The 17,900-nt window shown below is 30.4% G+C and overlaps 1 protein-coding gene across 1 annotated transcript; it reads right to left on the bottom strand.

The window, feature by feature from the left end:
• Positions 1–12,431: 12,431 nt before the first annotated feature.
• LOC117904049 lies at positions 12,432–13,697 on the bottom strand. The gene has a single exon (XM_034816577.1). It carries the CDS (start codon positions 13,695–13,697, stop codon positions 12,432–12,434), a length of 1,266 nt encoding a protein of 421 aa, XP_034672468.1.
• Positions 13,698–17,900: the final 4,203 nt, after the last annotated feature.

Genomic DNA, 17,900 nt, shown 5'->3' with positions numbered 1-17,900 from the left:
ATCTTTTGTATTGATTATTTTTCATATTCATCTTCTTTGTGTTATTACTTTTTACTTGCCAAACTCATAGGAAATTCAAAGTTTTATCTTATTTTGATATTTAGTTATTTTTATTTTTGTTATTTTGTGTCTTTATATATTGAGTGGAATTTTTAAAATTCTTAATATTAGGGTCTTTGTCTTCTTCATGTTGGTTTTCTTTATTATAATTTGTGTTTAATTTTATATGCTTCAATAGAATATATCTTATTCTCCTTCATAAAATGTGAATAGAAATGCCAACATACTGAGATCAATTCCTGCCACTCTCATCTAACCCATTCTAATTATTTAAATCTATTCACATCTTTGTCTAAAAATTAAAAAAATTAAAAAAAAAAAGTTTTATAGGCAACAATGTAGGTCAAAACAGGTAGGCTAATTTCCCATATTTGACATGCCCCACTCTATTTAATTTACATAATTCATTTTCAAGTCTTTTATGTGTTAGAAAGAGGAAAATAGAAATAATTAATTAAATAATTTATATATATAGGATGATAGATGCATCAATGACGATAGATGCATTCGCCATAGTTTTAGCATTATGGCAAACCCGTGTCAAATATATAGCGGATTTGGGCATTCTAACTAAAATGAATCATATTTCGGCTATTACCTTCTCTATTACTATATTCTCATATACAAGAATACCCTTGTTAGTCGGCTTCTGTAGCAAATTCTATTTGTTCTTTGTTGCCACAAGTCATTTTAGGAGACCGAAGGTAGGGCAGTTCTCCATGCATCAGACACATAGCTTACTGAATCAATAGCAACGCAGATAGGAATACGTGCTATGAAAGATAGGGTCGAGTATATATATATATATATATATATATATATATATATATATATATATATATATATATATATATATATATCGAAGTTTTGCCTTGGCCTCTTGGATTTCTTTGTCAAGCCACCTAAAGGAAGTCAAGTAGAGCAATGTCCAAACCTGTCATGCAACCCAACCCAACCTAGGTTTAGAATATAATTCCTAGAAATCCACCTCCAAATCATTTATGTTTATTTCAAACTTGTCTTATTAAGGACAAGATGGATCACTAAAATTACTTAATCCCACTTCCATCCTAGATTTAGTCTTTATCCTTATTTCTTTGCTTCAAACATTTTAAATTCTTCAATGAATTATTTGTTTCAAACATTTTAAATCCTTCAATAACTACAACAATGTAAGATTTAGTCACATTTTTTTTTGTCTATATGTAACGACCCGCACCCAACCATGTAGATATTGTCCGCTTTGAGCCCAAGGAAGCCCTCACGGCTTTAAAACACGTCTACTTGGTTAAGAGGAATCTCTACATATATAGCGCCAGAAACATTCTCCCCTATCCGATGTGAGACATCACAAACACCCCCCCATGCAGACACAACGTCCTCGTTGTATCCCATGGGATTGCGGGGCCAAACAGACAAACACCCCTTTTACGAAGTCAAACAAACCCCCACACCGAGGTCGGGGATCGGCTCTGATACCATTTGTAACGACCCGCACCCAACCATGTAGATGTTGTTCGCTTTGGGCCCAAGGGGGCCATCACGGCTTTAAAACGCGTCTACTTGGTTAAGAGGAATCTCTACATATATAGCGTCAGGAACATTCTCCCCTATCCGATGTGGGATATCACACTATGACTACAATTTCATTATTAATTATGAATCTTAAGCTATGAAAGAGGGATTTTGTTATAGAATATTTTATTATGAAGTTTTTTTTACAAAACTATTTTTTGACATTAAAGAATTGGTGCAAGAATTGACGCTCGTTGGGAAATTTTTTATGACAAAAAACATATATTTGTGATAAAATTATTTATCACTAATTTTTAATTTTTAATAATGAATATTTTTTTACACTAATAATGAAATACACATTTTTTTTTATGAAAATTGTGTCACTAATTTTCAATTTCCAGTGATGAATATTTTTTGTTACCAAATCATCAATCATTTTTGGGAAAATATATTTACTATTTATAACTATTATTATGTGATAATACTATTGTATTAAAAAAAATTTAAATTAAAAACTCACTTTTTGTGACAAATTACTTTGTCATCAAAGTTTTTTTTTTTTGACACGGTAATTAATGATAAAAAAATAGTGATACTTTAACATTTTTTCCAACACCTTTTAGAACAATAACATTTGTTATCTAGCACTAATAAAAGATAAAACTTATAAAAATTTAAAAATTGATTTCTTTTTTTTTTTTGACATAAACAATTTTATTTTTAAATTTAAAATTTTATTTTCTTTAGCATTTTGTTAAAGATAATAATATTTGTATGGAAATAAGAATTGATAATTTTATGAAGTTTGATTTGAAATCTTTAATTTTTTTTTCTCAGCATTTTATTATTTTATTAATATGTTTATGAAAAATAATCTTAATTCAAAATTGGTGTAAAAATAATTATAATGTTCAATTTAATTAAAAGTATAGTATTGGTTTTTAAACTTCAATTAGTTTATAGATGAAATGATAAAAAGAAGTGTTTTCAAAGTAAAAGGTTACGGAATCACAAGAATTGTAAGTTAATATTATAATTATTAAAGAAATAAAACATCTTCCCTAGAGACTCGGGATAGGTATGAGGGGTGTCATCTTGACTTTAGAAATTATCATTAAAAAATCTTTTACCACAAAACTAGATTCGTCACTAAAAATGCCTTTTTCGTGATGAAAACTATCATCATACAAAATATGCATTCTATGACAAAATTGTATTATTTTTTCACAAATATATATATAGTGACAAAATGGTAGGATTTAATGACAAAATTTTGTTATTTCTTATGATGATTTTTTATGTCATAAAATGTTATTATTCAATGACAATTTCAATTTTATCACCAACGCTTAATTTTTCATGATGAAATAGAAGATTTGCATATTATGACTTTCAATTATAGGTTTATGTTTACCAACCCCATGACAATTTTTCTTTTTTTCTTTTTTTATCATAACGCACTAATAGTGACAAATTATTATTTATCTATGACAAACACTTTTGTAACAAAAATTGATATTTGTCGTAGTATTATTTGCTTCAAGCATTTTAATTCTTTAAAAAATTATTTTTTTAATGCATTTTAATATATCTATGGATTCAGACAAATATAGTATAGTTACATCGTAAAATATAAATTAAGTCTTTTATAGACTATTGATCATATAATTAAATCATTATGAGAGTTGATACAAGATCTCCACAAGAAACCTTATGCTACTAATCATATTTTTTATCTTATGATATCAATTTTTTCATTGCGCATTTGTACAAATACCTATTTGTACATAACAAGATTTACATCTTTAGGTGTTTGGACTACACATTCAAATACTTCTCATTTTATTGATGAGTTTAATTCTACTTGCATGACTTCTTTCCATTTTTGGCCAATTATTTTTGTGTCAACATTCTTCCATAGCTTATGGCTCAAGAGCTTCATTATTTCTTAAGATATCAAAGGTCACTTCGAAAGTGAAAGCTTTATTAATAAAATTATTATTTTAATCTCATTTTTCTCTCATATGTACATAACTTATTAAAATCTCACTATTTTCAAGTACGTCTACCTCTTCAATTTGTGTTGGAGTATTCTCAATGCACATATTTGCCTTTATTACTTTCTTTATATCAATGAATACATCTAATAATTGGTTTGCAAGATTTTACAAATGAATGATCATTTGAACTTCCAATTCACATTAATTTGGACTAGCATCAAGATGAGACCAAAAGAAGATGCATTCTAGGTAATTTCTTGTCATTCTTTAGAATCGACTTTTCTCTCCTAATGATGGAAAAACATTTTCATCAAAATAGCAATCCACAAAGCAATTGTAAAAACATTGTTTGTCAATGGTTTAATATATCTTATAATAGACAAAGAATCAAGACCTACATAAATCTCAAGTCTTTGTTGAGAACCCATTTTAATGAGTTATGTAGGTGTAATTGGTTCATATACTACACAACCAAAGGTTCGTAAGTGAAAGACACTTGGTTGTTTTCCAAGTACAAATTGTGAAAGGGGAGTATTCATGGTAAGTTGTAAGTCGAATATGGACTAAAGTTGTAATATGCAGAATAGCATGTCCCCAAGCATAAGTAGGTAATTTTTTTTTCATTATTAAGGATCAAGAAATTACTTAGAGATGTTTAATAAGGGATTTTGTCAAACCATTGTGGGTATGAGTATGAGTAACAAAATGCTCAATATCAATCCTAATAACGTGGAATAGTTAATGAATATTTGAAAAGTAAATATGTCAACATTATCAAGACAAGTAATTTTAATTAAATAATCTAGAAATTGTGCTCATAATCTTATTATTTGTGCAATGAGCCTAGCAATGTCAATATTACATATAAAAAATGACAATTATGCAATCATCTAGTAGAAACATCTATTAAAATCATAAAATAATGGAATGGTCCACATGGTGGGTGGATAAGCCCACATATATGACTCATATATGACAATTATGTCCTCATGTATTCTTTCTAAAAAGATTGTGGACTCATATATGACTTTACTAAAAGATGACCTAACTATCAAATTGTCTCATGAACCAACAACACATGAATATTCATTGGACAAAAGAATCATATACTTCTTTAATGAATGCTCACATGAGTATTTGATGCATCATTGAAAACCTTGATTGACCTAACCGGTCATACCAAGGCATAAAATTTTTTTACGTCCTGAGAACTTCTGGTTCATGACAACATATGACTTAATAGGCTTTATGATTGTATGATACAACCCAAAGAAGAAAGTTTGACATTTTTTCACTGTAAACTTTTGGCTAGAAGAAAAAAAAAAGTAACATGATATTATATATTACTTTCATTCATAGTTTCAATTAAATATCCATTTCTATAGATATCTTTAAAATTGAGTAAATTTCTTCTAGATTTGATAAAATATAAAACATCATTTGTATGAAATTTAATTCCACTTGGTAACACAATATTTGCTCTTTTGGAGCCTTTAATCAAGTTTATAATATTTGGCATGGCAATAACATTAGCCTTTGTTGATGTCAAATTAAAAAAAAGTATCTTTTATGTAGAGTATGAGTGGTTACACAATTTGCAAAACATACATCTTCCTCATTCAACTTGAAGCAATATATGCAATTTTATATATAAATAACATTTGAGAAAAACAAATGGGAAATAAAAATAATAAGCATAATGATAATATACAATGTATCACCAATTAATAAGAATATTTTATCATTCACTAAAAGAACAATTGTTTTACTAAGACATTCAAAGAAATCAATATATATCAAACTAAATTAAATCTAATTCATCACTATTATTGAAATTCACTTTCATCTCTTCCCCTTTTGCTTTTGATGATACTTGATAAAGGTTGACTAAATATTTGAGGGTATAATAGGTATGTGACTAATACCCTTTCTTACCACACTCATAATTGTTCTTAATATTGTTTCACTATTAGTGATATTGTGTGGTTTATTTTGTTGTATAACTTTCACTTTAATATTCATAATTAAGGAAATAGATTTGTATTTGTTTTCAGGAATAACATTACATTCACTTTAGGGAATAAAATTGTTTTCTTGTGTAGTTTTAGGCTCTACCAATATGTGAAAAAAAAATTATTTACATAACTTCTCACTATGAGAAAAAATATAAAATTATTTCCATATAAATTATAAGTATAAGTAAATTTTAAATTAATTCTTACCTAACTTCCGGTTATAATTTATAATTAGTTTTTTATTATTATAAATATAATTTTTATATAGTTTCTAGGTATAAGAATAATTTTTACATAACTTTTAACTACATAATAATTTGTACATAGCATCTACCAATAATGGTATTAAATGAGATTTGTGCATAGCTTCTAGTTATGGCCAAGAAAAATAATTTGTACATAACTTTTAACTATAATTTGAAAATAGTTTATGCTATCAAAATGGGTTTTACATAGCTACTAACTACGTAATAATTTCTACATGACATCCACCGATAATGGTAATAAATGAGAATTAAACATGGTTTTTTACTATGACCAAGCAAAATAATTTATGTATAGCTTTTAACTATGTATAAAAAAATAGATACTAATAGAAATATGTGACATCTATTCTATATTAATTAATAATCTAAGTTTAAGATATATATATATATATATATATATATATATATATATATATATATATATATATATATCTTTAGAGCAATTCACATTGATAATGTATTATAAAACTAGAAGCAAACTATCAATCTTATATAAAGTAGAATTGAAATAATAAGAGAATGAAGCGAAGGGAATTTTCTTACTCAAGATGATCTTTCTTTTTATTCCAAAGGCCTTTATAGGCTTACAAAAGTCATATTAATTGTTACTTCATTTAATCTTTCATCACATTGAATGCATTTATGAATGCATTTATAATTAGAATAGTGTTTTGTTTTTTTTTTACAATATTTTCAAAACTAGACCAATTATTGAAACCGTAATCAAACCAATGACGCTATAAATATATAATTTATATATTATTAAAATTAAAAATAATAATAATTTATATATATTATTATATGGTATTTAAATCATATAAGAAAATGATGACTAATTACAAATCAACACTCCAAAAGAATTCTTTTATCTTACAACTTATAATAATTCTATTGTTTTGTAGTTAGGATAATATTTATTGTTTATACCTTATTTGATATTTCTTTGATCTTATTTTTTATTTAAGTCTCTTTTATTTATAATTTTATTCAATAATTCAAATTTAATCATATATCAAAATTATATTAAACTTCGACATAATAATAAAAATAGAAGTTATTTTTTTAAATATGATTGTTATCTTATTTTTCAATAAAATATTTTATACAAAAATTACTAATAAAACAACAAATTATTGAATGAGTTGAAAAGAAATATAAACATGAACATGAAGAATAGAACTTCATTTATTGAGTCTAATTTATATGTGAAGGTGAAAGACGGAGAATGAGGGATGCATGTCAAAGAGAAGATGAGAGGTTGTGATGAGAACAATGCAAGAGAGAGAGGGGCTTCAGAGTTTACGGCCAAAGTAGTTTATTTGTAAAAAAAAATGATAAGAATAGTATCAATTTGAAAATATTTGTCAAAGTAGTCTTCACTATCCACGTAAGCATCCACATGGATTTTAAGTGTAAAAAACCACCGTTGGTGACTGTGGTTTTAAAACTTATAGAAATTTCCTTAAAACCGCAGTTTGTAACTGTGGTTTTACAATTTCTCTTAGAACCACAGTTACTAACTGTGGTTTTAAAAGAAATATCCTTAAAACCACAGTTACAAACTGTGGTTTTGCAATTTCCCTTAAAACCACAGTTAGTAACTGTGGTTTTACAATTATTTTTAATCCTCCCCCGTTTTAATAGTGTTATAATTTTAATATTATTTTTAAAATATTTTTTTATCAAAACAACCATAAAACCACAGTTAGTAACTGTGGTATTGCAATTTCCCTTAAAACCACAGTTACTAACTGTGGTTTTACAATTATTTTTAATCCTTCCCCGTTTTAATAGTGTTATAATTTTAATATTATTTTTAAAATATTTTTTATCAAAACAACCATAAAACCACAGTTAGTAACTGTGGTTTTACAATTTCTCTTAGAACCACAGTTACTAACTGTGGTTTTACAATTTCCCTTAAAACCACAGTTATTAACTGTGGTTTTACAATTATTTTTAATCCTTCCCCGTTTTAATAGTGTTATAATTTTAATATTATTTTTAAAATATTTTTTATCAAAACAACCATAAAACCACAGTTAGTAACTGTGGTTTTACAATTTCTCTTAGAACCACAGTTAGTAACTGTGGTTTTACAATTTCCCTTAAAACCACAGTTACTAACTGTGGTTTTACAATTATTTTTAATCCTCCCCCGTTTTAATAGTGTTATAATTTTAATATTATTTTTAAAATATTTTTTTTATCAAAACAACCATAAAACCACAGTTAGTAACTGTGGTATTGCAATTTCCCTTAAAACCACAGTTACTAACTGTGGTTTTACTTACAATTTCTCTTAGAACCACAGTTACTAACTGTGGTTTTACAATTATTTTTAGTGTTATAATGTTAATATTATTTTTAAAATTTTTTTTTATCAAAACAACCAAAACCACAGTTACTAACTGTGGTTTTACTAATGGTGTTGTAATTTTAATATTATTTTTAAAATATATTTTTATCAAAATTACAATTATGTTGTAATTTTCACAAATATTTTTAAGGGAAACTCATGTGTAAAAAAGTATGGGATTTTAGAACTTTGCTTTTCACAAATTTTTTTGTTACGACTGTTTTAAAAATATATATATTTTATCTTTATTTTTTCATATTTTCCTTGAAAATTTGAGAAAATAATTTGGTCTACATGCATTCCCATAAAAATTTAAATTTCCTTATATATTTATGGTAAATAAAATATTTATTTTTTTACAAATATTTTCACATATGAACTAAAGAAAATTATTTATTCATATTATTTTTAAATTTAAAATAACTAAAGAAATTGTTTATATTATTTTAAAATTTTATATTTTCATATGAAAATTAATGCCAATGATTATGATTTTAGGTTATTTATTATTAAGTATGATTTGAATTTATGTCTTGGTTAAAATGTATAATTTTTTAATTATATGAAAGAAAAATAGGTAATGGTTGTAATAATTTATTTAGTTAGAATTTCTTTCATTTATACTTTTGGATGCATTTGAGTTTTATTTGTTTAAATTATCAAGGAAACATGTGAATAACATAATATCACTAATTTGAATTAACACTTTATATAACCTTAAATGTATAAACCAAAGTATAATAGTTCTACAAACATGAAAAAAGATCTCAATGTGTCCCACATGATGGAATCTTTCTCTTTCGTTGTGAACATCTACGGTAGGTGGCCATATTTGTTGTATCCATCTGTGCTATCTGAAAAGTCTCCATCTCTATAGACTGTGACACGTCATCTACATGAGCTGTCGAGATAGATGGAACTGATGGAGGTAGACCTCGACGTACACGTGGAGCTCGATGTCCTCTAGGTACCCGTACATGTAATCGTGCAGCATGAGCTGTCCCCTGAAGAAAAGGTAGAGGTGCAATGGACTCTGTAACAGGTGGAGGTGCAATAGACTCTGTAACAGGTGTGGGTGCAATAGACTCTGCAATAGGTGGGGTGCATCCAATGATATAGATGGCTGAACAGGGTAAGGGTAGATGGTATGGTAGTCTCGGGTCGAGGTGAATAGACTGGTATGGATACATCAGGGGGAGAAAGTGGCGACTCTAATGATGCAGATGGCTGAAATAAAGGAAAGGTAGATGTGACTGGTGGATGTGAGGGTTGTACCAAAGTAGATGCCAAAGGTACATGTCGGTGACCAACTCGACGACCACCTCTCCCCCGACCTCTAATGGGTGGTACCCTAACAGGCGTAATCAATGATGGTGGTCTCATGGATGACACTGAAGATGTGGATGGCTCATGTGTCGAGTGTACGCGATGGTCCTCTCCTATAGCACGTAAAACATCAATAGCAATTCGGTGAGTTTCCTCTAAATCATTTGAAATAGCCATCTATGATACAGCGGTGATCTGTATAAGAAAATGAAACATGAGGCATTTGCACATAATTTAAGTTTAACATTCATTAAAAAATGGTTTTGTATCTCAAATGCTCTCACCAATAACTCAGTGGCAGAAGCTATACTATGGAACCTCATATGATCTCTATGCAAAACAGGTGCGATCAGGCGTCGCGTGATATGTCGATACCACTGCATATATGGATCATAAAAAGACATGGTAGTAATCGCAAGTGGTGCTGTCGCAATACGCTCAGAACGAGTAGCCCAAAGAGAAATATACTGAGCATGGAATGTGACCCAATCGTACTGATGTCGTCCTCGCCTATCCACTAAATGTAGCTCCATATCTATCAAACAAGGTGGAGGTATCCCTTGTTGCATACCAAACTGGCGTAAAACTCGCTCTAGTCTATGCCACTCGATAATATCAAAGCAAATTAGAGGTGACATAGTTCGCCAAATTTCTTCATCAGCCTGACATATAGCCGGAAGATGTGCAGTCAAATTTGCTGTATATGGTTCCCATAATACCTGTAATTTTTTTAAAAAAAATAATTAGTCACATTGGTGGAAAATATTGCAAAGGTAAGCTTACGCATCTACACTTTACCTGATCTTGTGTCTGGGCATCCAATTGATCTCGATAGAATGTCAACACATGTGGTGATGGGTTATGAGACCAAGACAGGGGTACTCTCCACCTGTGGCCCAATGGATCGATTGGAGTGCCTCATCTGGCAATAGATGATCATGTAAACCATCAACTACATCATCATGGACATGTGGGACTACTATAGGCACTGGAGGACGACCGAAATCAGGTCGACCCACATGAAGTCTCTCCCATGACCACAACTACAAAATCAGATAACATTATCAAAATTAGACAACTTACAACAATAATGTGAGTCAATTAATTATAATAGATAGTTATGTCGAAATACCTGTAATAGTGTGATAGGTCCAGAAATCTCTGTGGCACTATCTAAACTCGCACGACATAGCTCTCTATATAAGTATGCCAACACTGCACTGCCCCAACTATAGTGAGAAATCTCAGTGAAGTCTCTCAACAGTGGAAGGTAACATAACTGTACATGTGTGCCAGTCTTGTCTGCGAACAATGCTCCACCCAATAGTGCTAATATGAAAGCACGCGCATAACGCTGTAAAATAACATCATCGACCCCTGCTGGTGGATATGAGAACTGCTCACGCAACCATCGTGCTGATATAGATGACCCTCTAATCTGAGATGGAGGTGGGACGACACCTAAAAGCTCAGAACATAGTAGTGACCAATCTACGTCACATGTGCCAGTGATAGGAGGCCCATGAATACGTAATCCAAGAATCATGGCTACATCCTATAAAGTAACAGTCATCTCTCCAATAGGTAAATGAAATGTGTGTGTCTCGGGCCGCCATCGCTCAACAAGACTCGTGATCAATGGCCAATCTAGTGAAATGTGTCCAACACGATATACACCATAAAATCCAGACTGCATCACAAATCGCCGAATACGAGGGTCCATCTCCCACTCTCGCATGAATGGACATAAACGTTGTCGACATGTCAATACCTGATTAAGCTACAAAAGATACCATTTCGATTAAATAAGAACTTAATTAAGGTTTATGATTATGTTTTTCTATACATCTATATTTATATATACATATATACCTGACCAGAATCCACTAATTGAGACCTATGTCTGTCCTGTAGTGCTAAAATAGAGCGATCTAATGGATCTGGATCGAATCTGCACTCTCTATGCTCCATTACTATACTGTCATAATAAAATAATGTTAATATTATAATTTAAAATATTTATTTGTAACCAATATCAATATCCAGTACAATAATTTAAAAAAAAAAATTGTCAAACACTAATGTTCACATCCAAATATTAAAAATTTCGGCAGAGTATCCCCTATAAATAGGGCATTCTCCAAAATACAAACAACCTGATTAATCAAAATATTTATGTGCAACCAATATTAATATCCAAGTACAATAATTTAAAAAAAAATTGTCAAACACTAATGTTCACATCCAAATATTAAAAATTTCGGCAGAGTATCCCCCTATAAATAGGGCATTCTCCAAAATACAAACAACCTGATTAATCAAAATATTTATGTGCAACCAATATCAGAATCCAAGTACAATAATTTTAAAAAAAAATTGTCAAACACTAATGTTCACATCCAAATTTTAAAAATTTTGGCAGAATATCCCCTATAAATAGGGCATTCTCCAAAATACAAACAACCTGATTAATCAAAATATTTATTTGCAACCAATATCAATATCCAAGTACAATAATTTAAAAAAAAATATCAAACACTAATGTTCACATCCAAATATTAAAAATTTCGGCAGAGTATCCCCTATAAATAGGGTATTCTCCAAAATACAAATAACTTGATTAATCAAAATATTCATCTACAACCAATATCAATATCCAAGTACAATAATGAAAAAAAAAATGTAATAATATGATGTTCGCATCCAAATATTACAAAATTTCGATAGAGTCTCCCCCATAAATAGGGTATTCTCCAAAATACAAACAACCTGATTCATCAAAATATTTATATTACAATTTTGAAATTAACAGCAAAGTCTCTCTTATAACATAAGTATTGTCCAAAATACAAATAACATAATATCAACATCCAAAACCTAGCACCCATCATGAAGGCCCAGCACCCATGTTCTTATTTGGACAAGAACGACGATTGTGACCACTTTGTTTGCACAAACCACATGTAACTGAGGTTTTACCTTCTCTAACATCCATTTCATTGTGCAAACGAGTAGATTTAGGTCGTCCACCTGACACACGTTTCATTGAATCTGCAGGCACAATAACTGGACCAACATATGGTGGCCACTCGTACTCATTGTGTATGGGGTTAAACAGTGGTGCCCAAGTGCTAAAGTACGATTGTATAGTGTAATAATGTTGAACAAATGATCTAAAATCAATTGAACGAAAATGATATGCCGCTAGAATATGACTACATGGGAATCCATATATGAGTATTTTGCCACATGTGCATCCATGCTCACGTAGGTTAACACGATGTGTTCTTCCACCAGATGATGTCTTTTTACTACCCCTACTGGCCTTTACATGAAACAGTCCTTGGAAGTTATCATACAAAACAACCTCATGAGAACCTGCCTTAACAATATTTGCATTAATCTTAGCATCAACATAAGGAGTGTATTGTTCACCTGAAGCAAGTCGACTAGCACCATGTTCTCTTCTTACAGCAAAGTAACTATTAACTCGATAGAATGCCAATTGAACAAATGCGGTGATAGGGAAACTTCGTGCCCCTTTAAGCACACTATTGAACACTTCTGACATGTTTGTAGTCATTATGCCATATCGTCGACCTCCATCATGTGATAGTGCCCATTTCTCAAAGGGAATAGCCTCCAACCAGCTGAGTGCATCTTGATTGATTTTCCCAATTGTCTCCATATGCATGTTGAATTTTTCTACCTTAGTTTCTAAGGCGGCTCTGCATAAAAGTTGTTTCAAGCATTTGTCCTTAAAGTGAGTCATAAAGTTGCTAGCAAGATGACGCATACAAATTCGATGATATGCATTTGGCTCAGACCAACCAAGATAAACATCAGCAAACACAGCCATAATGCCCGGATGACGATCAGAGATAACACAAAGACCCCTCCTTTGAGTTACTCGATTTCTAATACATGCCAAAAACCATCCCCAACTATCAACATTTTCACCCTCAGTTATTGCAAAAGCAAGAGGAAACAATTGATTATTTCCATCACAGCCCATGGCAATCATTACAGTGCCCTTATACTTCCCATACAAGTGTGTACCATCAATAGTTAACACAGGACGACAATGCTTGAAGCCCTCTATGGAAGGATGAAATGCCCAAAAGACTCGCTGAAATACCTCTTCATTTCGCATATTTCCTGGGAATGTTTTAGAAATTACAACACATCCTGGATTGGCTTGCTCTAAGGCACCAAAAAAATGTGGCAGTTTAGCGTATGATTTATAAAAATCACCAAACAAATTAGTTAATGCTTTACGCTTGCCTTTCGAAGCCTTAGTGTATGAGATATGGTACCCGAATATTTCTACAACACTTGCTTGAATGGCAGCCACTGAAAGTGTAAATTGTGTCTTAATCATTCCCTCTATATGGGCAGCTATCAGGTTTGAGTCTAACTGATGATGATCTTGGTTCATGCAAGGATTGACACATGTGTGTGGGCCACTATATTTGTTGATCTCAAATAAAGATGTCCCTTTTAACAACTGTAGCACGTAGTCTCCAAGGACATTGAGACTGTTTAGCTTTCTTGCATCTTAGGACCAACAATTTCTTTGTGGATGACAAAACGATATACTCTTGGTGCGAATTAATAGAGTACATCTTTACAGCATGTTGCAAATCTCCTTTGGAATTAAATATTTGTCCAACTATGAACTCTCCATTTGGATGTCCCATAAGAGTGTTTCCCCATGGGGTCCATTCACTTGACACAACATGACCAATGTTTTCAACATTTTCAAACTGTGGTGATGGTGCCAAATGATATTGCATTGGAGATAATTCAATTGGGTCATCTAAATCCTCTGTATCTGGATTGTTTGACAAGTTACATCTTTCCCCATCAACAGCCACATATCTCATTTGTTCTCTTTCAATTGCCTCACGAACAGCTAAAAAAGGCGAGCTACCTTCCCTATCTTGATTATCATCATTATGAACATCCTCGGCTCCTACACTGTCATCATCACATTGTGTTCCTTCTTTGTCTTCCTCATCCTCTTCTGATCTATGCTCAAAAGTAAATGGATTTTGAACATTACTAGTACCATCATTTTCACCAAGTAACAAAGGCATGCAATTACCAAGTGGTGAATTCATTTGTAAGTCAATAGGTACTTGTTCAACAAATAACTCAACTTCATCCATCCCAAATCTGTTATGCATTTCTAACATTCGAGCTACACCACTATCATTCTTTACTGGGCAAGGTTGGAATTTATTCCCTTTTTTCATAGGATACTTACAACTAAGTATTAATCAAAAATGTTCTTTATTGATGTCAGTGACCAAGTATATCATTTCCAACAGTTGTTCATATGTTGTCCCAAGAGGCACATCATAGGGTTCAACCACAACTCTATCCCCAACATAATCAACATCGGTCTGTGTTCTCACCATTTTCCCATTACAAAAACAAACTATTGCCACCGATAAATTAGACATAGTTTACCTATAGAAGAAGCCAAAAAAATCAAATCAATTTCATTTTTAACCACAAAATTACACAATATAAAACATTACTAATAACATCAATTTGTAATGAAATAACAAATAACAATAATAGGGTATGTTATTAACAATAATCAAATAACAAATAACACCTTAATATCCAAATAATTCAATGTTTTTTATTAATAATATTTTCTTATTATTTATTACCATTAAAATTGAATAAAAGGTTGTTATTTTTCCATTAACAATTAAAATGTCTTTGTTTAAGCTACCCAAATTAAGTGGGAATTTTTTTTTTAAATTTGTTCAAGAATGGATGTAATGTGTACATATTCAACATAATTATTTATAAAAATATTTTATAATCTTTAGGAGTCTATCTCAATCTTATAGATTTTTCCCTCTATGGCCTAAAATATTTATAAAAATATTCTAAATAACTTTCCTTATTCTATGAGGAAATATGATATCACAATAATAAATTATCTTTATAAAGATGATGATTGAAAAATGACACACTCAAATTATCTTTATAAAAATGATGATTGAAAAATGACACACTCAAATCTCATTCATCCTAATAAATTTTTTTAAAAAATATATATATAATAAAAAGTATATATTTTTTTAGAGGAGAAAAAGAAACAAAAATAAATTTAATAATCACTTCCAATTTTATAAAGTTAATAAATTATGAAAACAAATTTAAAAATAATTTGAAAAACTTAAGCATTTGTAATGATGGTTTCTCGATAAATCTAGTAATTATAATAAATAAGAAGATAAAATATTTATTAGGAAGTGTAGAGGCTTTCACTTTTCTTTTTCTGTAACTTTTTGAAGTTGCTTCCATATGTCTTATGTCAAGAAGATTCCCATAAATATGTATTAAACCTAGAAGAAGCAGATTCTTACAAAAAATAATGAGTCATTTTTCCCAATTTTTTACTTTAATGCATAGGTGTTTTACAAAATCCACAAAACAAAGCTTTGTGGATTGTAATAAAAGTAAATGTGAACACCAATGCTCATCACCCAATTGGCTCTTTTCTAACATACAAAGAAGGCAGTAGACAATGACAACCACTTCCCTTGTCGCATGCACATTTATACATTTAAAACCTCTTTTTTTTTCCTATCTAAATCCTTTATAATTTATATATATATATATATATATATATATATATATATATATATATATTTCTTTGTAGTCTTTGATTAATTAATTATTTACTTCCATAAAAAAACTAATATATTGAATCTTATGAGAGTATGGTGCCATTTTCCTCTTCAATTTAATATTCCTCCTTGATTAAGTGTTCAAAATTTGTATGCACCAATTATTTTTTTCTATAAAAATGAAATACATCTTCAACAGATCATCATATGAACACAAAAAATATGGACTAGGGAATAATTTCCAAGAGCATGCAATTGGAATCTATTAAACAATGACACCCCATATTCCACGTTAGATAGGCTTTCCCATAAAAAACATTGATGTTGATCAATGTTGGATTTGTTCACTGATTTTTCCAAGCTAAACCATATTTTCCCTAAAGACCAAAGAAGAAGACTTCAATGAGTAACTGTATATAAAGAATGATAAGTCACAAAAGATATATAAGAAAAATCTTTATTTATTTATGTACTTTTTTTTTTTGAGAAATTGTGGGTTTGATACATTCTTCAAAACCACTTTTAAAATTTTAGCTAATCATCTAGAATGATACATGGATAATTACATGGTAGGAGATTTTATATTTTTTATGTTATGTATGATACATTACTAAAAAGGTATAAAAATAATTTTTTATTACATCTAAATATAGAATACATTATTAAACACATTATGAAAATATTTTTTTGTTACATCTAAATACTAATGGATTTTTCTTAAAAAGTTTTTCTAGTAGAAACACTAATAACATCTTTCACATACTTATCCAAGAAAAGTTAAAAGGAAAAAACATCATCAACAGTTATCATCATCCAATTTCTGATTGGAATTGGCTAAAAAGAAAAATTTACACTTCATGTGCAGGGATAACAGAAAATAATAAACCAAATGATATTGTAGTCACAAATTCATCAGGGGTGGCCATGTCCTGTAATACATCATCATTATTCCAGGTATAATCAAAGCCAAATAGCAATAGACCATTTGTCCCAATTTTGAGGAACTCACTGAAACATATTCTTTTCTAAAATTAATAGTCACTTGATGCATTGTAACTATGTTAATTTCCAACATATTAACTCCATTTTTATAGAAAAAATAATTTTTTTTTTCTCCCTTTCGAAACCCCAATCCGAAAAAACCTTAACCTCTCCAAGTCTCTCTCTCTCCCCACCTTCATCCAATCCGAAATCCATATTTTGGATCACGATGAAGATGAATCATGGGCAGATCGACAGTTATCAGGATTCCGAGATGAGAGGAAAATGAGGCAAAGGTTAGGGTTTTTCGGGTTCCAGGACAAGAGGAATACAAGGCGGAGGAAAGGGTTTTTCAAGTTTTTTGGATAGCTATGAAATTGAAAACAACTTGAGATTTTTAAAATTTTCAAAACAACTTGTTTTCCTCTGTTTGGTTGGGGAGAAAGCTAAGGAAAATGAGTGGGAAAAAACTCATGAACCCGAAAAAAATTTACCTAGCTACTGGTGGAGCTGCTGGTGGGAGCCACTGGTGGGAGCCGCAACCGGTGAGGAAAGAAAATGGAGCTGCAGATGGTGGAGCCGCAGATGGTGGAGCCACAGGAACTGGATTGTTGGTTTCGGGAAAAATCTGGGTCTCCAGAGTAAAAAAACAGGTTTAATGAAGATGCCTTGTTGACGTGGGTTGCTTACGTGGCTTCAAAGGAGTAGTTTGGCAAATA

The sequence above is a fragment of the Vitis riparia genome, chromosome 17 (genome assembly GCF_004353265.1).
Source record: "Vitis riparia cultivar Riparia Gloire de Montpellier isolate 1030 chromosome 17, EGFV_Vit.rip_1.0, whole genome shotgun sequence".
NCBI classification, from domain to species: domain Eukaryota; kingdom Viridiplantae; phylum Streptophyta; class Magnoliopsida; order Vitales; family Vitaceae; genus Vitis; species Vitis riparia.
The sequence above is the reverse complement of the archived record's forward strand: the minus strand, read 5'-3'. Positions and strand labels throughout refer to the sequence as shown.